Source organism: Mycetomoellerius zeteki, unplaced genomic scaffold (genome assembly GCF_001594055.1).
Source record: "Mycetomoellerius zeteki isolate Tzet28-1 unplaced genomic scaffold, Tzet1.0 scaffold767, whole genome shotgun sequence".
Classification (NCBI taxonomy): Eukaryota; Metazoa; Arthropoda; class Insecta; order Hymenoptera; family Formicidae; genus Mycetomoellerius; species Mycetomoellerius zeteki.
Genome location: NW_017257794.1, coordinates 62,084 through 87,639, shown reverse-complemented (window position 1 = coordinate 87,639; position 25,556 = coordinate 62,084). Strand labels below are relative to the sequence as shown.

Genomic DNA, 25,556 nt, shown 5'->3' with positions numbered 1-25,556 from the left:
TGACTGTGTTCCAAAATTGACTGCCAGTACTGAAAATCTATAGTGCACATAACGTAAACTGTAGCATTTTCTGTGCTGGCAGTAAATTTGGAACACAGCCAATATTGGTTCGTTAATAAATACAGAGTCTGGACTCGCACGCGGGGCTCGGCGATACGTGACAATAGAGACATTTTAACTTCACAAGAACAATCTAAGTATTATGTCCAAGGACGCTTTCTCGTCGACGATAGGAAATTAGTAAAATAAAATGCGGGATGACAAAGAGGAGTTTTTAATTATTTGTTTCTTTCCTAGATTGTCAATCATAAACTTAAGCAAATACTGTCAAGACGAGGAATCGCACGATCAACTAATCAAAGAGAAAACCAGCGATTGAAAAAAAAAGGAAATAATAAAACTCACTTAAGAACAACGTAAATCACAATTAGATCGCTTGGAAGGGACGATAAGTTACATCCCCTCTCTCTCTCCGAAAACGGAGTAGACTAAAACTAAACTCGCTAATGGGTGACCGCCAAACTGAAATCCTCAGAGAAGGTGACGTTGCGTCACCAGTAAGCTTTAAGGAAATTAAAATTTACAGTGCAGGCGAAGCAAATTTAAAAACAACTCTCCAGTAATAATCTGAGAAACGAATTTTCCACCAAAAGTGGAAAAATCCCGCCAATCCGAATCCTGAATCTTCCTACTTAACAAATCCTATCAAGGAACCACCTCTCAAACGACTCGTATATAAACCGCGACATCGCGAGACTCGCTCTCTTATTTTTGTCATTCATTTATTTGTCTTACATTTTGTTATATCTGCTCTTATTTTTATCGGTCGTTTATTCGTCTTATATTTGTCATTTCTTCTCTTATATTTGTCACTTGTATTTGCCAGTTAACTTTGTCACTCATTATTTTGTCATTATTTTGTCATGTATACAAAGTTTCATACGGCTTTCGTTAAATAGTTTCCGCTTCATAAAAATTTTAGTGTCTGTGCGCGTCTTTTTTATCGAATAATGAACATCACCATCTCATTAGGCTCCGACATCTGATGCGAACATTCCGACAGCATAAAATTGTAAGTCTCATGGATTATTATTTATTTGTTCGCGAAATTAAACTAATTCGCTAAACAGTAAATAATTCTCCAGTTCAAATAATGTTCTATTAAACATTTAAAATTCAGGATTGACGAAAATCAAAATTAACGGAATCGACGGAACAGCAAATTTTCGTATTCAACACCTTCTCTTCCTAAAGGCGCTTTCTCAGGGCAGCCACCAAATGTTCACATTCCGGTATTACTTCCTCGATCACTTTACCTATATCTTGTTCCCATAGGATTCTTCTACAACCTCTCCCCTCCTTTTTCCGTCGTAATTAAATTAATTCTACCGATATCGCCTCTCCGCTTGCGCATGATACACACACATAGATTCACGCTCTCTTCATAACAACATTCTCTTGCGGCACAAAAATGTAATTAATTTTTAGTGATTTAGTTTAACCTGTAATCTTTAGTTAGATTAACCATCACTTTCTAAGTTGTAAACTAGATTTAATGACTTCTTTCTTTCAATTATTAATAATTTGTAATAGAATTATTATTTACTTTTATTAAATGATAAGTTTATTTACCCCTCTAATAATAGATTATATTTCCCTTTTTTTTGTTTAGCAGGTAGTAGCGTTCTTAGATGTATATAGTATAGATTTATATAGATGTATATAGTATATCACATTTATATTATGAGATTTATATTACTATTTACTAGAGTAGAATAGTGTTTTGGACGATACTGGTCTCATTATCGAAACTGAGACGAGACCGAAACTATGGCTACAGGATAAACAAGGACATCTATTGTATAGGCCGCGGCCTAAATGCACGGTGTAAACGTAGCCAGTAAATAAGTCCGCGAATATCAGTTGTTTTATGGTGCATCCAGATTACCGAGTCGAACCTCGAGCCGCGAGTATTTCGGCAAATAACAAATGCTTATCAAAATTTATAATATTTGTCCGCAGTAAAAATATAATTCCTAAAAAAATTTCGATTCGAGACCAACGACACTCTTGACTCGAGACCGAGACCGAGACGATATCAAAAATTTCGAAATCAAACGGAGACTGAGTTCGAGACCAAGATAGGCTCGTCTCATAAAAACGAGATCAAAACATTAGAGTAGGATATAATAATGACGATAATAATATGGGTTACAATAGATATGCAAGCGTAAGCATTTGTAAGTAGCGAGTTCGCTATCGAATTATCATGTCGCCAAGGAAACCAGTGTTGAGAGAGAGTGGGAGGAAAGTATTTCGCGATCGAGACATTCCTATGGTGGTGCTCAGGTATTCTCCGACATGGTCAAAAATGGAGAACGGCGACAAACGGCAGTGGCGATTCCCTCCGAGTTTCTCCACTGGGAGATGTGCTTCGCAGACGCGTCTTCGTTTCTCTCAACTGCTCATTAATAATAAATCGCGTGTCCATTATGTAAAGCGACGAATAAGCGACAAGTAAAGTAGTCGGCCGGCAAATGAATATGGAATCGCCCGAGCATTGTGCTCGCTGTCGCGCTAAATCGATAGTCCGTTATAAGAACGATGACCTCTGTGACCATTACCGATCCCAACACGTCTTAAAAAAGCGGACAACCTTCTCTCCGAAAAGACACTCGCCTGAATGTCCCAAGTCTCGGACCTTCGAGGAAGATGAACGGAGGAATGGTACGACAATTTTTTCTTCTTTTCTCTTAGAGGACCATCAAAGAGGATCCAACATACGATCGATAGACTCAAAGGTTTCTTTGTATCTACGACAATGCTTAGAATTATTATTTAAAAATTAATTTATTAATTAAAAATATTAAATATATATAAATAATCATTTAAAATTATTAATTAAACCGTGTTACAAAGTTTCTGTCTTAATATCTGAATGGTGATGTATTTTGAGATGTTGAAAAAGAATATAAATTTAAAAACTTTTATTATTTTCAAATTTTAGAAATCAAAGACTTTATTTTTGAAAAAAATTTAAACAATTTACAATTTGTTTTTTTACTTTACAGAGTAAAATACATCATTATTCAAATGTTGAAAAATAGAAATCTTATCAATCAGTGTAATTATTTTGATTAGATATTGCTCATAAATTTTATTATTTTAATATATTGTTTCAAATTGTACGTAGAAGGGACTTTTACTGTCATTTATTTTTAAATATTGTAAAAAAAAAATAAAGTCTTATGGAAAAAGATCTACAAAAAATTTTATTTATTGAGAAATAAAAAGTTGACTTATTCCACTATTATTTTTTATGTAGGCAATATATTAATAATTACTTAATAATCATTCATATATAAGCTCTAATTTATAATTCTCTGAAAGAATCTTTCTCTCCAGAGATCGCCGCCTGCATCGACAAATTCGCTTTGGCGAAAAGGTTGCACGCGGAGAACCTGCAGCACCAGCCGCTCCCGGATCGGGTGGACGACTCCATCTTCAGGAAAGGATGTCGCGCTTGTTCGGCCAGCTACAAACGGGACGCGAAGTGGAATCAGGATCGAGCGAATCTTGCAACGAGGGTAGAGAATCGCTTCAGACCCGCGCTCGGCTGCAAGAAACCGGAAACCCGGATGGACCTGGCGATTTGCTGGGAGACGCCAATAGATCCAGTATATGAGCCTCGCAGAGCGACGCACATCGACGGTTCCGAGGGTGGCTCAGCCCCGGCGATCTTTGCCATGATCCAGCACACGCCAGTGCCGAAAAATCGCGAGCTTCTGTCTCGTAACGAGGAGAGAAACAAGTGTAGTTGTGCGAGACAAGACGAGGCGGAAAGAGACCTGAACAAGAATCGATGCTGCTATAATCATTCCTGCAACGGTGAGGAATAATGTAGCACGGGAAAGAAAGGATTACTTAAATGGCGAGCGAATCAATCGTAGTAGTTTAGGACAAGGAATGTTCAAATGCGGTTAGTCGATTCGCTTAATTAATATACTTAACTTGCTCTTTGAAAATTTATGTCATTTATATATTTCGCTCTTTCTATCGTTTTATCTATAATTCAATTATAACTTTGTATAAAACTATATTATTAATCATGGATATTAAATATTATTAATTATTGATCTCATATATTATTTATAAATTAAAAACTACTAATATATTATATTATATAATCACTATTTATAAATAAATATATTTCTATTTATTTTTAATATAAAACTGTTATTAGTATTGAGTTTATTAATATTTTATACCTATAATTTTTAATATATTTACATAATTTATATTGTATAATATATTGTTTACTTAAATATATTATATATTATTTTCTTAATTTATAGTAATTTATGTTATATATATATAATATTATTTGCTTAATTATACATTTATATAATATTTAATAATTTATATAATATATATAATAGAGAAACATAGAGAAGCATGTTAAACAGCGCGTAAACGAGAAATTAAATAAACAATTAATAACAAATTCGATCGTAGAACTCTGTGGCGAACGGCGATGCGAGAAGCCGTCCAGGTCGAATTCCGTGCCACGCATCACCGAGCGCAAGTGCATGGCTTGCCGGGGAGGTGAAACGGAAGCGGAACTCGAGCGGCGAAGAAAGGATCCGAGACTGATCCGGTCCGCGGTGGGTTTCGCGCTCGGTCTCGAGGAAAAACGCGGACCAACGACGGGCGACGACGCGCGCAGAAACGGATTACCGCCGATGAAGATGATGGTGCCGCGGCCGAGGACTCCCTTTGCGAGGCGCGCCTTCTGCATCGACACTCTGACACCGCCGTTCAGCGTGATGAATGGCTGCCGGGATGCCGATTACCCCGAGCACTGGCGCCTCATGTCTGTGTACCAGCAGTCGTACAGGAACCCGCAAAAACGAAGGACTCGCCGCTTCTAATTAGGCCGAGCCTAATAAGGAGAGGGGAGAATTTAGTATGTTTTATGGTCGAATTAGCTAAATTAAATACAGTTTTATGCAATGAATCTCTTTCGAGATTTGCTGTCCGTTAAAGAACTAATTCTGAATGATTATTGTTGATCCGTTATATAATAGTAAGAGAGTTTTATAATATTTCGTTGAAATTTTCATTGTTAAATAAATGATTAACCCTCAAAAGGAAACATAGAAAAAAGTCTTCCTCCGATTTCGATGAGCTTTTAATGTACTGTAATCCAGACCATAATAAGGAATTTTATATAAAGCTTTATTTGAAATATTATTAAAATATAGACTAAATATTTTATGTAATATTTATGATAAATATAAATTAATATTTCTAATAAGTATTTCTTACTTGGATTATAATGTTTTATTAAGTATTTTCATAGCATTTACTATAACATTTACAATAAATATTATAATATTTATAATAATTGTTTATGATCTGTGTAATCTAGGACCACAAAAATATTTACAAAATATTTAAAATAAATCTTACAAATATTTATAAATGTTTTGTAAATATTTTATGAATATTGTGTGCTGTCTGGTAGTTTCTTTCGTCGAAATTAGAAAAAATATAAAACAATTTTTTAAATACAAATTAAATGATTTAAAAAATATAATAATGATGATGTAAAAAGACTTTTAATTAAAAAATTTTCGTTTGTAAAAAATAAAAGAAATTTTAGGTGTTTTTATTATTATTATTATAAAGTACTCTTAACACATTTAACTTTTGTTTATTAAAAAATTATCTTTTCTAGTTTCCACGAAAGAAGTGCGTATGGACACGTATAAAAAGATATTCCTTATTTTTATTTAGATTTATGTATAACATTGAAAGCTTATCAAAAGATCGGAAAAGAATATTTTCCTGTATTTTTCCCCGTCAATAGGCTATTTTCCGTAGCTCATTAAAACGTTGCCGTTATGTAACAATTGTATAGTATAGTAAACTATGGATGAAATTATGAAAATTTATGAAAAAATGAATGCAGAGTTGAGATAATAATAAAGAAATCTAAAATAAATGAGGAATAAAACAGAAAGTAAAAATATAAAGCCTCTCGTACATTTCCACAACGTTCGCTTTAATCCTTCTTCTTAACTTTTATACTGCTGATATTGACGTTCCCGGTCATTGTCCTCGGCGAGTCCGGCTCGCGGGCCTTTTCGAGTAACGGCGTCTGCTCCAGACGCGCAAGCATTACGTTTTGCAAATGTGCCAAGAGATCGGGATACGATATCAGGGCGTTTTGAAAGTTGGCACGCGACAATATGTAGACCTCGCAATTTTCCGCGGCGATGACGCTCGCGATCCAACGCTCGTCTTCCATCAGCAGGGCCAGCTCGCCAAAGTATGCGCCGTCTTCCAAGTGACAGATCTGCAGAAACACACGAATGATTCAACTGGTCTCCAGTGAACACCAATTAGAAGTAACATAACATTAATGTTATAGTTTCAACAATGAAATTTTTACACTGAAAAAATTGTTTATTTGACTAAATTAATTTAATTGTCTTTATACATTGAAAGAAAAAATTGGTTGCTGCAGCAAATTAGATGGTAAAATATGACATAGTTAAATATGGCATTTGTAATTGGTTGCAGCCAATTAAAAATACTATACCATATTTTACCATCTAATTTGCTGAAGCAGCCAATCTTTTCTTTCAGTGTATTTCTTTTATTAAGGAATGTTTATATTTAAGTCGAATATAACAAAATATTTGACTTAAATACATCACATATTCTTTATCGAAGGAAATAAAGACGAACTAAATTAATGTGTGTTATATTACAATTATATTATTGTGAAATTATGACATTGATGTTACTTCTTGATGTTTACGAATTGAATCTCATCGATTTGGATTAGTGTGTGCGTTTAGATCTCTCAAGACTTTAAAGTCATATGCTGAATGCAACGAGCGACGATGTGAAGACAAGTCCAAGGCGGATTCCTAAATCTTTTACCTCTTTCTCCGCACTATTGTAGACAACCACGGTGCCACAGGCGATGAAGTACAAAGCATCGCCACGCGCACCAGCTCTAACCAGCACGTCGTTTGACATGAAAATCTCGGAGCGCACGGCGCCGACAAATTGTGCCACCACTATTTCCGGCAGATTTCTGAACAGATCCACATCATTCAACAATCGGCGATAATTGTGCAGAAGAAGCTTCTAAAACGATAAAGGATCAATTCTACAAGGAATTCTAATAAAAAAATCTCATAATATAATATTTTTCAGAATTTGTCATATTTTTAATTTATAAAGAAAAAATACCTTTTATAACCTTTTTCAGATTTTATACTTTTTTTCCAGAAACTATATAAAATGAGAAACTTTTAAATTTCAAAATATTTACAAATGAAAAGGATTCTAAAAAAGATATAGATTTTCTCACAATCATTACTTCGACAAGTTTGTACAAAAAATTACGTATTAAAAATTTGAGAAATTTGTTAAAAAGTTATAAAATTATATAAAAATTCTAAAAAATATTTTAATTTACATAAGAATTTTGAAAAATTATTTGAAAAATTTTATCAGAGTGATATATAACTTTAAGAAAATCTCTTTTATGAAAAGAATTTATGAATGCCGATCAGAATGGAAAGGTTTTCGTAAAAATATACTTTTATTCTTTAGAAAATCTTTTAAGACACCATCGTACTTCTCGCAAGTAGGGCGACACGTGATTGATAATAATCTTGTCTCTTTCGAATCCCTTTTTATTGCGGTAATTGTAATAAGCCAGCAATCGTCGCTGCAAGGAATACGGCAATTCCTTGTATGTCATGTACTGTTGCAGCTGCTCGTTTAATTGTAAATGCCTCTTGCGAGTGGAGTGAAACGTTATCATTAACTGCGAGAATTGTGCTGCGGCCGTTTCGAGAAAACAGACTTTTATTGATTAATAAAACCACACAACTTAATCTTAGACTAAATAAATCCATAACGACAGAAGAATTGTGAAAATTAAAATAGAAGAGACACGATTTCAGAAATTTAATTCAGATGTATTATGAAAATTTAAGTTAGCTTTAAGTCACTGAAGATTATCTGAAAGAGATAAAAAATTTAGTCGTAGCATAAAGATAAAAATAAATATTTCAGATTTTATTTCTATATCCAAATATGTCTAGCAGTTTGTTAAATTAGTACAATCTCTCATCGTTTAAATTAATTAATTTTAATAAAAAAACTTTCTTAATTAATCTAATTAAACAGGACGGACGTACCCAGCATATAAATAAATCCGAGCAATCCGAGGATAGAGAGAATCATATTATATATGATATCCTCTGGAGCCTTGACGTCCAAATAATGCGTGGATACAGTTAAGGCAATAATAGCTCTGTTAACACACGTTAGATAGATCGCAAATTTTGTTTTCCTTTTCAGCATGTAAGACGATCGTATCCATGATCTACAAATTTTTTATGCCTTCATTGTCGTTCCGATTGGCCGCGCATTTTATAAATATAATTATCGTGGGAAAAAAGCATCCCAGTAAGCAAATTGATAGTAAATTGTTGTAGTTGATATCAAATTAGGTCAAAGATGGTGACAAATCTGGTGTTAATATTTCTGTTAGCAATAAACTTTGTTTTGCTAGCAAAGCCTGTATATATAATCAAATAGCAAATCGATTTTGATCGATTCTTACTATCAATTTACTGTCAGATTGTCAACAAACTTTGAACAATTTGTCCGACAATTTGTTCTCACGTTACGTCAATAAATTTTGTTATTTATCTGCCATCATCTTTGTTGACATTATTATAACAGAATATAAGAGAATTTGCATTGAATTTGGTGTATTTTTATCAATATTTGTAGCAAGTATTTGATAAAATTTATTTTCGGCAGACTTGTCTAACTGGGACTCTTTCAATACATTAAAATTGTTATATAAACAAAAAACATACAGCACAAACTTCCAAGGAACATCCTAAAGACATTGTCGAAGGACGTATTAAAAATATTCCCAGAATATCTCCAGAACGTCCTTCGATAAAATGTACAGTATGAAAGCTAAAATAGACAAATGATAAAATAAAAAGAGAAAACAAAACAAAGAAAAAAATAGAAAAAATTACAGATGCTTTTATATGTCATTTCAAATATGCTTTGTTGCTAATATATGTAAAGTGATTAATGGGTATAAATTTTCCATTCGAGGTATAACGCATAGATTCTGTCCATTACTAACGCATCATGCTGTCCGACCATCTTGGCGACCGCCAGCGGCAAATAGTACTCCAGACAAGCAGCCCAGTGCACGCATACGATGATGATAACACTAATCTCCGCTACCTTGTATAGATGGAAATTAATATCGTAAACCTGTAATTTTCATGTTTAACGTTTGAGTGAATAAGATCTTGATCGATGAGTCGCACGGTGAAGACAAAGAAGAACAATCGGATACAAATCCTAACATAATAGAGTCTGCGTGAGTAATTGATGACCGTTCGCATCCAAAATATCTTCAGTAAGTTCAATGCCGCCAAATACCACATCGATTTGAAGAGCACGATGAAAAACTCCAAGGGTAGCACTGGCAACAGATTTATGACGAAGAAACCCCGCAGATATTTGCTACATTATTATCATCTCGTAAATCGTTAAAAAATTCATTTTTCCAACAAATTCTCGAGTCCGCATTTTGAAAAGAATAGAGATTAAAGGAGTCACATAAAGCTGTAAAAAATTTTATAATAAATTTTAAAATATGAATTCACACAGTTAAATTATAAAGATTTTTCCTAACAAATGATCTTTATTATAGCTATAGGGGAAGAATTGCTACATATATATGGTCTCTATTCTTTTACTTAAATACGAATTCTATGTTATTTAAATATAGATTTTATTTATAATAATAAATATGAAAGACATAAAAGAAAAATAAGTTTTTTTTATCATAGACTGATCTTATGATTAAGGCTAAGTGTTCTACATTTGTACCTCGCCACGAACTTTGGGTCCAGAACTATTAAATGTATTTGAGAATCATAATAACCGGTGAAAAACCAGATCACAATGTCGCATATAAATACGCTGTCGATCGCAAGGTTGAAAAGATACCATTTCTCAGGTTCGTCGAAATAAAATGCCAGAAAGACAGGAGTGACCATTAAAGCCGCTATAATAAACAGCGTCATCGCAGATTCCCAAAATATTCTACAGAAATTTTATTGGCTCAGTATTTTTCGTTTCACAATAAGAACACACTTAGCCAATTCGTTATTTAATTCCGCTTATAATTTTTAATGGAAAAAGTCCTCTGACTGACCTGAAAGTACTGAAAGGATGGATCATGTTGGGATGGGAGTTGAGGTGTCGACTGATCTCGTAATCGATAGCCTGGGTGCTCTTCAGGAAGAATTGCGTGAACGAATGTTTTCGCGACGCTATCCGAGTACCAAGAAACCAACGTCGTAGCCTCGACCAAAGAGAAGTTCCGGGAATCATTCTTCTTAATGAATCCTCCTTCGGTGGCACCTCACAAATGTGTACCAAGCACGGCTCCCGCAGTAAATCCGCTTGCTTTAATATTTAATGATTATAATTTTTACTGATTGTTACAATAACAAAACTCTAACTTGAGACAAATTAAAGTGCATATTACTGCGTTTTTTTAAATCCGTTTTATATGTATTCACGGATTGTTGCAAAATATTGAAGGATTGCTTTGTATTAAATATTCTTTTTTTTTTTAATTTCAGTTCATATAAAATTACAAATCCATACAATTCCTTTACAATTACTATATTTTTTATCATATACTACATCTTCAAAGAAACGATACGTAGCATCTCAAGGAGAACAAGAAAATCAAAATAATGTCAATTTGACATTAACCGAACTTATGTCATTTTTTGGTCATGATAAAAATCTCGATCTCAGATGATCTAAGAATGCTTTTATATATAAAGTTTATATACAAGTTTATATATAAAGTTTATGTATACAATAATTCTTAGATCATCTGAGATCGAGATTTTTATCATGACCAAAAAATGACATAAATTCGTCAATATGACGTCAAATTGACATTATTTTGATTTTCTTGTTCTCCTTGGGATATTGCGCCCGAAAAGTTATGTATATTATCTTACTTTAAATAATACTTTATCAAAATATTTATACACTTTCGTGAATTTATATTTTTTCTAGAATAATCAGATGGAAAATAAAATAAGAGTTGGAATAGACGTCTTTTGATAATTTTTTGATATTAAAAACCGCATTCTCACCTAATTTTATGTCTAGGAAAGGCAAATTTATATATGTACACCTACATATATAATAAAATATCCACGAAAAAATGAGAGAGTTTAAAAGCACATAAAAAGCCTTATATTTAATTAATGTGGCAAAGCGATTGCAATTTTTTTATATTTTTTGAAAAAATAATGTATTGCTCAATATATTTAACATATTGTATATATATTTTTTAAATTAATTTAATATTCAGATAAGTTTGCTAAATCAAGTGCTCATACAATTCAATATCATTGAATGAGTGAAATTAGAATAGAATTCTGTCTTCTTGGCATCTCCCCTGGATGATGATAGCATATCTGGTTTAGTACCTTTGTAGGATCAGGTACAAAAGCCATTAAATCCATGTTTTTCTTAACTGTGACTTTGAAAATAAATTCTCTAGTCTCTTTCCATCTACATGTCTTTTGTCATTTTCTTTGAAGGTCTCGTCCTTTTGTATAATCTTTCGTTATTCGCCGTTTCCCTATTTAAATTTAAAAGAAAGAATTATAATACATTTAAATATTATATGAAAATTATATAGAAAATTGATTCTATTTCTAATAATACTTAATAACAATAAACATTTATTTACAAAAAATATTAATAATGTACAAAACTAAAAACTGGTAATTCAAATAATAAATCAAAAACTAAACAGTATATAATATTTGTTTATATTCTTTTATTCGCGGCTACATTTAATGTTCACAAAACAATTAATGATCACAAAACGGTAGTCACTGAATGAAACGTGTTCACCGCATTCAGTAATATCTCCTTAAATATCTCTGAATCAAAACTGTGTATCAAATTCACATTCGGTTTGTTCGATAACAGATGATCGAGGACAACTTGGCCCCGGGTTCTGTTGCCGCTCAACTCGATGTCCGCGTGCCACGCGATAACATTCTTGGCCATACGAGGTATCAACACAATTCCGGCTAAGAAAGCATCGCACACAGTATAATAAGGAAAATGCTTTTTCGCTTGCGAGCGTCTGCCGTCCTCAATTATGTTCATCATGTGCACGCAGGGTTTGTCTATTTTGCCTAGTACATCCCTTCGCCATTCCTGAAAAAAAATTTATTTCTGAAGCTACTATTGTTTTGTGCCAATAATAGAAATTAAATGGAATGTGATTAATTGCTATATTGACAATATAATTATATTTTATGATGATTATTCAATAACTGATAAAAATTGCGAATAAAATTGTGTATGTACATGTGTAATTCTGGTCTCTAAACAGGACTCCCACGGTAATAGCCATAGAGGTTTGTTGATGCTGTTGAGTACGATGTGCACGCTTTCTGGATCTGCGTAGAAGTTAAATTCTGCCTGGGCAGTTACGTTACCCTGTGCTTTGAATACATTGACAAAAATTTAGAACGAAATGATAAATGCTTATTATTATTACAGCCTACACACTTTTATTCACACAATGGAATGCGTTTGAACATTGTATAGATGTTTGGACATTGTATTTTGTATTTTTACTGATTACAAACGTTTCTCTTGAGGCTTTGTAATCTACAGCAACACAAACTATTCAGTTATATCTAATGCTATAATTAGTTCGTTCAAAATTCACGAGCAAAGAGACCACTTTAACACTTTGACTGCCACATATCCAAACGATACACACCTATCGGTCCAAAATCGCCGCGTGTATCATTTTGAATCTTCCAGTAAAAAATTTTTTATACATTAATATGTATAAATATGTATAAACATCCATAAACACGCATAAATATTCATAATCATATATAATTATACATGAAATATGTCCATACATCTTTCTTTCTTTTATAAAATTATTTTTTAGTGTACTAAAAATAATAATAATATCGAAAAAAAACATCAAAAATAGTTAATGGGACTATTTTCGCATTGTTTTAGAAAAAATCAAGTTTGGAAAAATGTAAAAAAATTTGCTCTTACATATAACTATATATAATTTTACATGCAACTATATATGAACAATTCTTATACATTTTTTCAAACTTAATTTTTTCTAAAACGAACAAGCGAAAATTTTCTTTTTAATTATTTTTGATGTTTTCTCATTATTATTATTATTATTTTTAGTACACTGAAAAGTAATTTTACAAACTAAAGAAAGATGTATAAACATGTATGGACATATGTCATATATAATTATATACGTTTATAAATATTTATACATGTTTATGTATGTTTATACATATTTATATATATTCATGCCTGAAAAATTTTTTACCGGGCTATTAATTTAACAACGCATTAATTTAACAATGCAAGCTTGTCGGACCTTATTAACTTGTGTTGCTTAGAAATTTATCGATAAAATTGATAGCAAGATTGTAAGCTAATTTTCGATTAATGCAAATCATTTCATATATTACCAGTTGAATTTCCACCCATTACAAAAAGTTCTTTCACGTTATCCACAAACTCTGGATACAGTTTTGTAGCCATCGCTATATTCGTCAGGGGCCCCAAGCAAACCACGGAGATGTTATCTTAATTATAAGATAATTATTAAATCTTATTATTAAGTTTATGTTAGTAATAGTATTGATTTGTGTTATGTAATAGCAAAGAGGGTTGTATTAATTATATACCTGGCTCCTCCGATGTGATTCTGTGTAAAGCGCACACAGCATGCTCTTTTTGCAGTTTACTTATATCCGGATAATGGGTGTATGCATCTCCGAATCCATCACTTCCGTGATAACGTTCTAATGCTGTCTCTTTGGCATTTGGAGTGTCCAACAGAGACGAATACGCTCCTTGATAAACAGGTATCTATCCCAGTAAACACAATGTTACATAATGTAATGTACATGTAACATGAAATGTTAGCAAAACAAGATAACTGTAATATAACACAGTGTGTTATACATATTATAGTTACCTTGTTTTGCTAACATTTCATGTTACGTGTACGTTACATGTAACATTATATTCACTGGGATGGGAATAACTTTATGTAACGCTTTAAACTCTTTAAGAACACAAGGATGAATGATACAATAACTTACATCTGTGCAGTCGCACACGTGCAGCGTTCTAAACACATTTCTCACCACATTGTTCACATTAGTGTTACCATTAACACAAGTGATGGCCTTAACGTTGAGTTTCTTGGTGGTGTGACCGGCCAAGAGAACGATTAAGGCCAAAGCATCGTCAATACCGGCATCGCAGTCCACGATAATGTTTCTTGGGACCTCCACCTCGTGCATCTTTATCTCGGATTTTGCCGTCGAAAGCATTCTTAATTTGTTACCGCAAAGCAAAACGTACGTAAGGAACCTGCGACGTTTTCAGATTAAAGTGTAATTCGGACGAGATGTACTTACTCCCGTATTTATTGATAAATTGATAAGAGTGATGTGTACGTCGTTGATTACGCGTCTTATTTGTTACTACGAAGAGATAAGGTCATTTAGTCTTATCAGACTCGTCCCCGCAGAGTACGAATATAATGCATACAGTAATCATATTTTCTTAAACCCGATTGCAATGTTACTTTAATTTTAAGCGAGGCTTAAAACTCGAATCTTTTTGTCCCTATCTCTTTTTCGGCTTTAAAACGAGTCAGAGAGAGAGAGAGTTTTAAATCTCGCTTAAAGTCAAAGTAACGTTGATGCAACCGGACCTCAGAGAAAATAAAGGACAAATCTGAAAATTTTAGGACTTAATTTCTAAATATTTACAAACTAATTTGCGACTGTCAGAAGTCTGCGCGAGTGCGCATCAATTTCTGAAATTTTCTTGCGTATATTATTTTAAATATTTATTTAAATTATTATATTTTATTTATTATATTTAAATTAGATATATTTATATTATACACTTAGATATTCCCAAGTAAAGCACGTACGAGTCACTATATAACGTCAAAATGACGTCAAAATAGTTGCAAATTTGGTTATTAAAAATCACTTTTTATCAAACACAACTCATTTTGATGTATTTTGTTGTTCTGTTTGGGCTAATATATTGTCTTTGCATAAAACTAATAAATTTAATTGTCGGTAGATTCAGAAAAATTGTTCTTCTGAATGCGTTAAATTCTCATATTCAAAAATATAATATATTGAGAGATAATCTAAACATTATCTCTCAGTAGATCTAAATACGAGAATTCATAGATAGGAATTAGGAATTACGTATTTAACTATGCCTCAGTAGATATTAAATTTAAACAGAACTCAGAAATTCAAAGTAATCGTGCTTTTGAATTCTTTTGTTATTTAGACGCGTGAAAGCAGAATCTTGAATTCGAGAATTAATAAATACAGTATAATATATAGATATTGAAAACTATTTAATATATTAGTATTTAATTTAATATGTGAATATATATATTTATTAAATTATATATTAAGTTATATATTTATATAGAATATATATTAAAATAATATACAATATTATTATTTATATATGTATAATATTATTTGAAGATATAATTCAACCATATATATATATTAATAGTAATATATACCTATATATAATATTTATAATTAAATATAAAATGTAGTATATTAAATATATATATATAGTTTATATTATTATATACGTAATTTATAAAATTATGTAACTTTATTAATATATATTATATATTAAATTATATATTTATGTAGAATATATATACTTTCATGTGTAATTATATATTCACAAAATTATTAATATATATAGATAAATATATTATTTTAATACATCAGTATATATTATTATTAAACAGAGAGATTATTAAAGATTATCCATACAGCACAGAATTTACAGCAATCGCTGCAAAATCTCTGCAATATTGCTGCAAGACGCAATATTGCTGCAATGTTGTAGCAGTATTGTTAAAATTTTTGTGCAACTTTATGCTGTAGGGATATAGAAATTATTAAATATATTAAGAAATGTTCTTAAACAATTTTTATAACCTTATCATGGAAAGAAGGAAGTCTCTTTAATTTCGATGCTTTCGTCAATTGTAATTCTCATGTTGCGCTTCGAAAAAAATTTCCGAAGAAAAACGAGATAACATTCAGATGAAATCGTTGAAGAAGTCCGACCTACAGTTTGAATAGCAGCTTAGAACGGCTTAAAATGACAAACCGATTTGAAACCATTTGAAATTTGAAATTTGCGTGTTGTGATCACGTGATGCATTTGCAACAGATGCGACCTCTAGATATTCGTTCATAAATTTTACTACCTTAACCTAACGTAATACCTAACCTAACCTAGTTTAGTTGGCCGTTCCGTTGTATGTATTGTTGTATGTAATAACAATATATTGTTCCATACAAATTTATTAAAGAAGATTGAAAAATTGTGTGAAACAGATGATTAGAGAAATAATAACATGAAGCAAGAGACTCTTTGCTGTACCTTAAGGTGATAAAAGGCACATTCAACCAGAGGGATCAACCAAAAAAGGGTTGGATTTGTGTATAATTTATCAAGTAAATTGGACAAGAAACTTAGCAGCTCCGTTTCGAAATAATAATTATCTTTTGTAGGAAAGATTGAGATTACTGTTTAATAGTTAAAAAATTTATAAGGAAAACATGGCCGTGGTGATAGAAACTACCATAGGAGATTTCACAGTGGATCTGTATACTGAGAAACGTCCTCAAAGTAAGTACTTTTTCATAAATTACAATTTATAAAAATAAATATTTAAAATATATGTTGCACTACGTGAATTTATATTATATCTTTGTATCTAGATCTGTTCAGTGAACTTCTTGTATCTGTTGAGTTTTTCATCTTTCCTCTTTCTTTTTGTAACGTCTAATTATCTATCTAATTATCTATTGTTTCTATTTCTTTAAGTTTTTAAAATTTTTATTATCTATTTTGAGTACACAAAATACAACAATACATTTATAAAAAAACAAATTTTCATCTCTACATGATTATTTTTGTCTTCACAGCCACGCGGAATTTCCTGAAGCTGTGCAAACTGAAATACTACAACTGGAACCTCTTCCACTCGGTACAAACCAACTTTATCGCACAGACCGGTGATCCCACTGGCACTGGAAAGGGTGGAGAGAGCGTATATGGAATTGTACTGGGCGAGAAGGCCCGTTACTACGAGGCCGAACAGATGCCGAAGATCAAACATAGCCGTGTAGGTCTGCTATCCATGGTGAATTGTGGGAACAACATGCTGGGCTCTCAGTTCTTCATCACGCTGGGATCAGAGCTGCAATCCTTGGACAGCGAACACTGCGTGTTCGGAGAGATAACAGAAGGATTGGAGGTGATCCTCAAATTTAACGAAACCATCTGCGATGGAGATCAAAGGCCGTATCAGGACATAAGGATATCCCATACTGTCATCTTGGAAGATCCGTTTGACGATCCTGTGGGATTTGTAGTTCCCGACAGAAGTCCAGAACCTACGAAGGAAGCTCTGATGGTACGCATTTCAAAAATGAGCTCACAATCTCATTATATTCTTTTTGATTTATTGATATGTTGGTTTGATGTAGTTTTATTATCTCTGTTAAGATTATATTGAATAAGATAAAAAGACACGAAAGAAAATATTAAATATTAAATAAATTTGATCATAGCTGCTAGGATAAATAAGTTTGCAAATATACTTCTTTCCGTGCTTTTTATTTATTATAAGTGTAAGTTTTCAACATCTTTTCAACAAATCCTTGTCTTCTTTATTTGCTTTTTTAATCCATATTTATTCATGTTTAGAGCGATAGAATTGGAGCAGATGAAGCAATCGATGATACCGGCGGTATGACCACAGAAGAGATCACGGAAATGCAGAAGAACAAGGAAGCGAAGGCGAGAGCCACGATATTAGAAATCGTGGGTGATATACCGGACGCGGATATTGCCCCGCCGGAAAACGTCTTGTTTGTCTGTAAATTAAATCCGGTCACGAACGATGACGATCTCGAAATTATCTTCAGTCGTTTTGGAAAAATTGTTGGGTATGTAATTTGCTTTTATACATACAGAAAAATATTCTATTGCTAAGAAAAATGAATACTTATTTTTTTTTCCGTTCAAGTAATAGTATCTTTCACAAACAATATTTTCTGTATAATAATGTTAAAATATACTTTATTAAAATATATATTATAAATTTTAGAGAGAGAAGAGAGAAAGAGAAAATCTCGTTATCACCTTCTCAAAACAAGAAATTATTTTCTTTTGAAAAATGTAAAATTTGATCAAAAAAACGACTTTATATAATCAAATTTAATTTAATAATTTGGTGTGATTGGAAGATAATAGATTTGCGGATATACAAACTTTTTAAATATTTGAAACAAGAGTAATTAATATTTTCTGTGTATACTATTTATTATGCTTGTAATTACATATTATAGTTCTTGTTATCAATTAATTTTCTCTCGTTTATTCTATTTGATATATATCTCAATTTTTTAAATTATAATCTATATATTACATGTTTTTGTTAAATCTTATGATTCATCGACTTTGCAGTTGTGAAGTTATAAGAGATCATCAAACGGGTGACTCCTTGCAGTACGCATTCATCGAATTTGCCGATCGCAAGAGCTGCGAGAATGCATATTTCAAGATGGACAACGTTCTGATCGACGACCGAAGGATACACGTGGATTTCTCGCAATCAGTCGCGAAGATGCGTTGGCGTGGCAAGGGGAAAGGTATCCGGTATTTCGATGAAGACGACAAGCCGAAGAAACGCGAGGACAATTATTCGTTCTCGAGGAAACCTGACACATTGCACGATAGGGACAACGGTAAAAGTAAAGAGGAAGGAAAAAGAAAGGAGAGCTATAAAGATTGTGGTTTCGAACACAGAAAGCGCCGAAGAGAAGACAGAGACATCAGAGACAGAAGAAAGGAAGATAGATCGTATGATGACCATTATGAGAGAAATAAGTATGACAGCGAGCGAAAAGATAGAAGAAGAAGGGAGGAACGACGAGATAAGGATAGAAGTGATCAGAGGAGAGGTCACAGCGAGGAAAGAAGAAGCAAGAGGGACGAGAACAGCGAGCGAAGAAGAGATCACAGCGAAGAGAGATCGGAAAGGAGAGGCAGAAGGGACGATCACAATGACAAGGAACGTCGGCATCGTGATAACGAGAGGAAAAGACCGGACGACGATGACGATACGAGACACAGAGACAGATCGCACAAGCATAAAAGAAAACGGTGAAAGAAAATAAGACATGAGAGAGCTAGAGAGCATTAAACTACGTATTCACTAAAGGAACATAGAGCAACATTTGCATTTCTGTTGCCTGTTTTCGCGAAAGTTCTAATATGTTTCTCGATGTTTCTCATTGTCCCCAGAAACAGAAACATAGGTACCTAACTCTATAGGATTACATCTCATGAATTTATTTAGTGGAGACAAATTGTTTCGGTTGTCAGTAACAATAGGCAACAAAAAGTTCCTCAATGTTCCTTTAGTGGAGTTTAAGTAATTATGTATCTAATTGTAAGACCGTTCTTATATTTGTTTCTTAAATATAAACGTTTTAAATGCAGTTCCAAGATGTGATAATCATCTTAAATCCTTACTTAAGACGATCTTGAAATCCTTCATTTCTTTCCATTGTAAAAAAAATGAATAAACGCATAGTTTACAAGAGGGGCTGTAATTCAAACGTTTCTTTTTTTTACATAGAGTAAAATTGTCAGTATTCTTTCGAGTACAAAACATTGAGAAAAAAAAGGTATTCGTTAAATCAATCGGCAAAAAACGAGGCATCGATCGACGCACGCATTTTCTTCGCAGATCGATGAAGGCGATTTTCGCAAGGCCACGGGAAGCTCTACAGATTCTATAACTGGTAACAGCGCGTACAATAAAGCTATCGAAACCACGGAACTTCATTCGACAAAGTAGTAGTCGACGGGGCGTGACGCCGATGATCGCCGTAACAGGTACGACGATGAGTGATCAGAACTGATTATCGAACGGCCGTATAAAAAATAGAGAGCGAAAAACGATCTGGCGGCGTACCGTTCGGGCACGGCCGCCCGATTTTAAGGAGAACCACATTCTCCCACACGAAAGTGCTCGGCGCACTTTCGTGTCCAAGTCCCGCTTTAAATATTATAGGAACGATAACAAAATCATTTACGTGGACATGCAGGTAATGAGCTGCGCAGCCCGCGAGCTCTCGCAGAACGCTCTTTTGTTTCTTTGGTGATGTCGCAATTTGGTATTTTGGATTCTTGCCTCGCGGAACACAAACTAACAGCATCGCTTCAATCATTACGTTATTTCAATGTTATAATTTCCTCAACAATATAGAATAGAGACTAACAAAGCAACCTCGCGAGGTGCCAAATTCTGATTTTAATGAAACTTTCTATACAAATAGAGAGTTAAAAGATGAATTTAGAAAATATTAATTGCGGCGAAAAAACGGTTTGAAGGAATGAAATCACTCCTTTTATATGTAAAGCGGTTTTCTACTTTTTCGTTGTATCTCAAAAACTACTCGAGACATAAAAAAAAATGTTTTATACAAAAGTTGTACAATAAAGTTAGCTGTATAATTTATATCGAGTTATTCAAGCGTTAAAGATCCCGCTTGACCGTTATAAATCTTTTATTACTTATTCATTATGTATATTCACGTTATGGACTTAAAAGGTACTTGTTTAATATTGTACTGTTTTCTTTGTTAAGACTCATTAACTGACTGATATTGTTTGCAAAAGGAATCAGAAAGACAAGCTTCGTTTACCTTCCTTTTGTCTATCAAGCCGCAGTTTTCTGTAGTTTAGTGGAAGACGTGCTTCAGTATATTATAGAACTCTCTGGTTACGTTACATTTATAGTGTTGAGTGGGAAATTATAATATTTATGTAATATTAACTGTTTGTATTCTGCAGGGCAGATACAGGAAGGCACACTGGATCCTCGCGATATCCTCGCGATATCCTCGCGATATCCTCGCTTCGTTCGCGTCTCTCACGCGGTCGAGAGACGAGAAATGTTTCGGAAACGAAGTCGATGAAGAAACGAAGCCGATCGATTGCGATTCGCAATTTTCGCGATGCTGGATTAGGAAAAAGAAAGATCATCACCCACATGGCAGATAGTAGCATATATGCGCGATCTTGCCTCACTATTCATTCGTCGGGTTGTTTTACGTATCGCTCCCGAGAAGAGAAACGCGCATCTCGACTTTTATTCAAGGGCCTCCTTCGACAATTCCGAACTCTCGAGCTACTTTGCGATCATTGTGTCGCAGTTACCTTATAACGCCTATTTCTTTTCTCTTGTTAGAGAGCCCTATCTTAATCGCACGTATCGTAGTTTCGCTACATCACAATCGGTCCGTATCCATACGTTACAAGCTTCGAAAGAAAATTTAGCTTAATTGCGCCGTATTACATGAAACGCTCTATATATATTCCGGGGAGGGGAAAACAGAACTATACATTAAGCGCGTACGCGTGCATATATTAGATAACTAATTTCCAATATGTAACACAAATAAATACGGTGAATTATATTAGGAGACATTTTATGATACACAAGGTGATTCTGTAATGTAAGTATTCTCTACTTCAGAGGGTGAATTCAGAGGCCTTTATATCATATGTGTCTGCATTACAATTATTATTTTGAATAATTAAAATATATATGTTTACGTGACTTTTTATCTTTTTTTTTTTCAGAAAAATTATATAAAAGATCAAACATTTTAAAAATTAGCACAAAAAATTATTAAATTGCTTATCAATTTAATAAGTGATAAATATTACTACTCTGATTCTGTTTATGATTGCGTTTATTCTACTCCAAGATATGATCTACGTTTACATCTTGGATATTTCGAAAGAAAAGAATTGTTGGATCTTCAGGACTTAACAAACTTTTTTTATAAAATAAAAAAAAATTAAAACATCAATAGAAAAAATTTTGGTTAAAAAGAAATAAAGAAAACAAGTTCCGAATAAAAATTGATGAAACATCAATTAAAAGAATAAAGAATTTTCATCCTCTGAAGTATTAACATATAATTAAGAATCACATTGTATAATATATATATGCAAATATAATCTGCTGCGATATATTTTTCTATAATTCGTTCGCGAATTTTTTCTATAACTCTCCCGTACTCGTATAAATAAAGGAAATCGATTCAAGAGATTAACGAATTAATGGTCAAATTATTAAAGCCACATTAGATCTAATTAGAATCCAAAAGATCTTATCAGAGTGTTTACTGAATTCTTATTTTAAAAAATTCCCGGATTTTTCAGGTATTTTCATTCAAAATTTCAAGTAGAATTAAAGAACTTTTTAATATAAATTATAATATATCATTATAATAATTATAATTATCGACAATTTGTATTATCAAGAAAAAATGATAAAAAAACTGTTGAAAGACGGAATTTAAATTTAAAAGTAAAATTTCAAAAATTCCCATAAATATCGTTAAGGTTTCATGAAAATTTCTGATTTTCAAGTAAAAAAAGAAAAAAATTCCCTGAAAATTTTAGATTTTCCAGATTTTTTCAGATAGTAAATACTCTGAACTTTATTATCAGTTCTAGAGAAGATCTTTTTCTTACTTCGTATCGATGGTGTACAGCGGATTGTACAAATATTGTAACAGAACACAGAAACGCATATAATAATAATATATATAGACATATCGCAAGAGATAATATACCTAATAAAATTTTACACTTTAGCGTTTTTCGTTTATCGCTTCGTTCTTTGTTCTAAGTGCGAGGAGACTAACTTAATCGTCACGCGCCCTGAAGAAAAAATAGTAACGTCAAAATAACAGCTAGGTAAATGAGATAATCCGACTTTCTATATCTACGTGATCTCCAGGAAAGATTATTACATTACGATAAAGCTACGCGAAAAGAAGTATCGTCTCTATATCGAATAACATTACGTGTGTTGCGCGCCGTGCGTATCTCCGTGCATCGAAACCGAGAAAAGAGAGGAAACATCAAGGTATTTACTGAAATCTTGTCAAAAAAATTCCTTAAGAATTTTCGAATTTTCCACGTATTTTTGTACAAAATTCCAGGTAAAATTAGAGAATTTTTAATACAACTTTGAAATAAATTAGAGTAACGCAAATAAACTACACATTAAAAATTAATGCACTGAGAAAAAATGATGTTATATCAGCATTATTTTTTTCAGTGACAAAAAACAGGGATTCCACGAGACTACGTTTATCATTTTCTACAAATGGAGCCACGAAACCTATAGAATAGTATAGGGAAGACCCATTATATACAATGTAGTAGTATCAGTGAGCTACTCTATTACTGAGTATTGTCTTCTACTCTGATTTGTTTAATAAAAACTCGCGAGATATACGAGAATATACGTGATACATATACCACATACATATTGCTAACTGATTATTAACATTTTGCATTATCAAGAAAAATTAAAACAATGTTTTCAGAAAGGGATAAAAATTGAAAAGTAAAATTCCAAAAATGTCCTTAAAGATATAATTTCATGTTGATGCTCGACACTCATTAATATCAAAATAAGCCAGTATCAAGTGAATATCAAGCATCAATTTTGATCATGTGACTTATTTTGAAGCTAAAAAGGAGCATCTACATGAGAAAGTACCTTAAGTCCTGATAAAATTCCATGAAAATCCCTGATTTTCGAAAGTAAAAAGAAATTCCTTGATAATTCCGGGTTTTCTAGGTTTTTCCAGGTAGTAAACATCCTGAACTTGTTCCAAGATGAAACGTCGTCGCAATTCCTTTCCACTTGCGACTCTGTCTCTCTCTCCTTTTCGGCGCCCAGATTTGATCATCAATCCAGGCTCGAGCCTTCGGAGCTAAGGAATTATAACATACTTCCGTCGGAATAGAAAACCTTTACCCATTTTTCTTTTCGTGGAAAAGAAAATCGGGGACGCACGTTTGCAATAAGAAGCGAATTGCACGCAAGGCGATCCACGAGAAAGGCACTTCGCACGGGGGAATGTTATCCCCTAAAAGGCCGCCGTTACACGCGAGATGCGATCAGGGAAGACAATTCTTCTTTCCTATTCTACCGAGAGAGTTACTTTGGTAATGACTAGGTCATATACTACGTCGCGCGCGCGCGCTACGTTAGTTTAATAGGTCGTGGTGTTCGTGTCCGTTATGGCCTGGCGATTGGCTTACTAAATAGTGAATAGTAATCGTAATGGCGCGACGCGCCAGCTTAGACGCTTCCCCGTTATGGCCATCCTTCGCATCGCGTTGCTTACACGCACCGTAAGCTCGTGGTTACGTTACAACGAGACTCGACGAGAAATGTTGACTTAACGCGAAAACTTGTACTTTACGCTCGGCGCCAGACTCACACTAACTCGACTCCTGTCCGCTTTTACGCTCAAATCTCATCTCAGAAGTGTGAAACACGCTTAGACTCAAGAGGACTAGTCGTCGAAACATGTAATCTCGAAATGCGAAACGGTTCGCTAGTCGCGCTTTGGTTTAATTAAATAATTAAAGTTAATTAAGATTCAAACAGAATCCTTCCGCCGAGATTCTCTCTCGAGATTCGCGATTATACGTGTAAAATCGAGAGAGAGAATTCATCAGGACTGCGAATTTCAATCAAAATTTCAATAAGGAGTTCACCAAAATTGGTCACCTAAATAGACTTTCAAGAAACTTTCACGTTCATAGAATTATACTGGTGAAAATCTATTTAATTGACCGTTTTGGATAAATTTTGGTACGCTCCTTTGATCTGAATTATCGGAAAAACGAATCCTCTAAAGGCGGATTTATCCTTTTCAAAACCGTCGGATTCAAATACGAAACGAGTATCTGATGGACGGTAATCAAGATTTGTTAATCGAACCGTGTCACGCGTTTTGAGATCACCTAAGTAGCACATGTGTTGGTTTTATATGTTTCCTAAATAGTTATAAACCACTAGAGATATGTTTAAGAAATATATCCGTCGGCAATGTGAAATTTTCATTTTTCGTTCGCCATCTGAATCTTCGAACTTCAGTGCAGATTTTTATACTGTTCTGGATTGTAAACAAATCTGAAAAAAATTTTCACATTCTTGTGAAAGCTCTAACAAGTTTTTACTGTCATAAAAGTTGAACTATATCTTTTTTTTATTTTTTACAGATTTAACTCTGCTGGTCTGTTCAAATTTACGATCACATCATTTGGGTCAATATACTTAAAACGTTCTAAAAAATAAAAAAAATTCACAGAAAATGATCGTACATAATCATTAAATATCAGAGAAACAAGTTTAAATAGAATATTAATAAGAAAATTAATTACATTTTGGGTCA

The 25,556-nt window shown here is 33.0% G+C and overlaps 4 protein-coding genes across 5 annotated transcripts; 2 read left to right on the top strand and 2 right to left on the bottom strand.

The window, feature by feature from the left end:
• Positions 1-2,543: 2,543 nt before the first annotated feature.
• LOC108729576 (uncharacterized) lies at positions 2,544-4,935 on the top strand. The gene is given in 3 exon segments (XM_018458747.1): positions 2,544-2,727; positions 3,406-3,900; positions 4,516-4,935. Coding segments are annotated over 3 exon segments (1,095 nt in total). The 3' UTR covers positions 4,932-4,935.
• Positions 4,874-10,539, bottom strand: LOC108729575 (potassium/sodium hyperpolarization-activated cyclic nucleotide-gated channel 2). The gene is made up of 8 exons (XM_018458746.1): positions 10,289-10,539; positions 9,961-10,176; positions 9,432-9,591; positions 9,200-9,336; positions 7,661-7,868; positions 6,955-7,164; positions 6,050-6,361; positions 4,874-4,942 (listed from the first exon to the last, which is right to left on the bottom strand). Exons 1-7 carry the CDS (start codon positions 10,465-10,467, stop codon positions 6,068-6,070), a joined length of 1,404 nt encoding a protein of 467 aa, XP_018314248.1. The 5' UTR covers positions 10,468-10,539; the 3' UTR covers positions 4,874-4,942; positions 6,050-6,067.
• A 1,417-nt stretch (positions 10,540-11,956) lies between these two features.
• LOC108729574 (inosine-uridine preferring nucleoside hydrolase) lies at positions 11,957-14,636 on the bottom strand. Its single transcript, XM_018458745.1, has 5 exons — positions 14,289-14,636; positions 13,869-14,052; positions 13,650-13,766; positions 12,490-12,626; positions 11,957-12,336 (listed from the first exon to the last, which is right to left on the bottom strand). Exons 1-5 carry the CDS (start codon positions 14,520-14,522, stop codon positions 11,989-11,991), a joined length of 1,020 nt encoding a protein of 339 aa, XP_018314247.1. The 5' UTR covers positions 14,523-14,636; the 3' UTR covers positions 11,957-11,988.
• Positions 14,637-16,499: 1,863 nt separating this feature from the next.
• On the top strand, positions 16,500-21,835 carry LOC108729578 (peptidyl-prolyl cis-trans isomerase-like 4). 2 transcript variants are annotated; one of them, XM_018458750.1, is made up of 6 exons: positions 16,500-16,690; positions 16,773-16,890; positions 17,190-17,680; positions 17,974-18,215; positions 18,736-19,232; positions 19,287-21,835. In XM_018458750.1, the coding sequence occupies exons 2-6, from the start codon at positions 16,821-16,823 to the stop codon at positions 19,436-19,438; spliced, it is 1,452 nt and encodes a 483-aa protein (XP_018314252.1). In that variant the 5' UTR covers positions 16,500-16,690; positions 16,773-16,820; the 3' UTR covers positions 19,439-21,835. The 2 variants fall into 2 exon arrangements, with proteins under 2 accessions (XP_018314252.1, XP_018314251.1); XM_018458749.1 differs by having other exon boundaries at positions 18,736-21,835.
• The last annotated feature ends 3,721 nt before the right edge of the window (positions 21,836-25,556 follow it).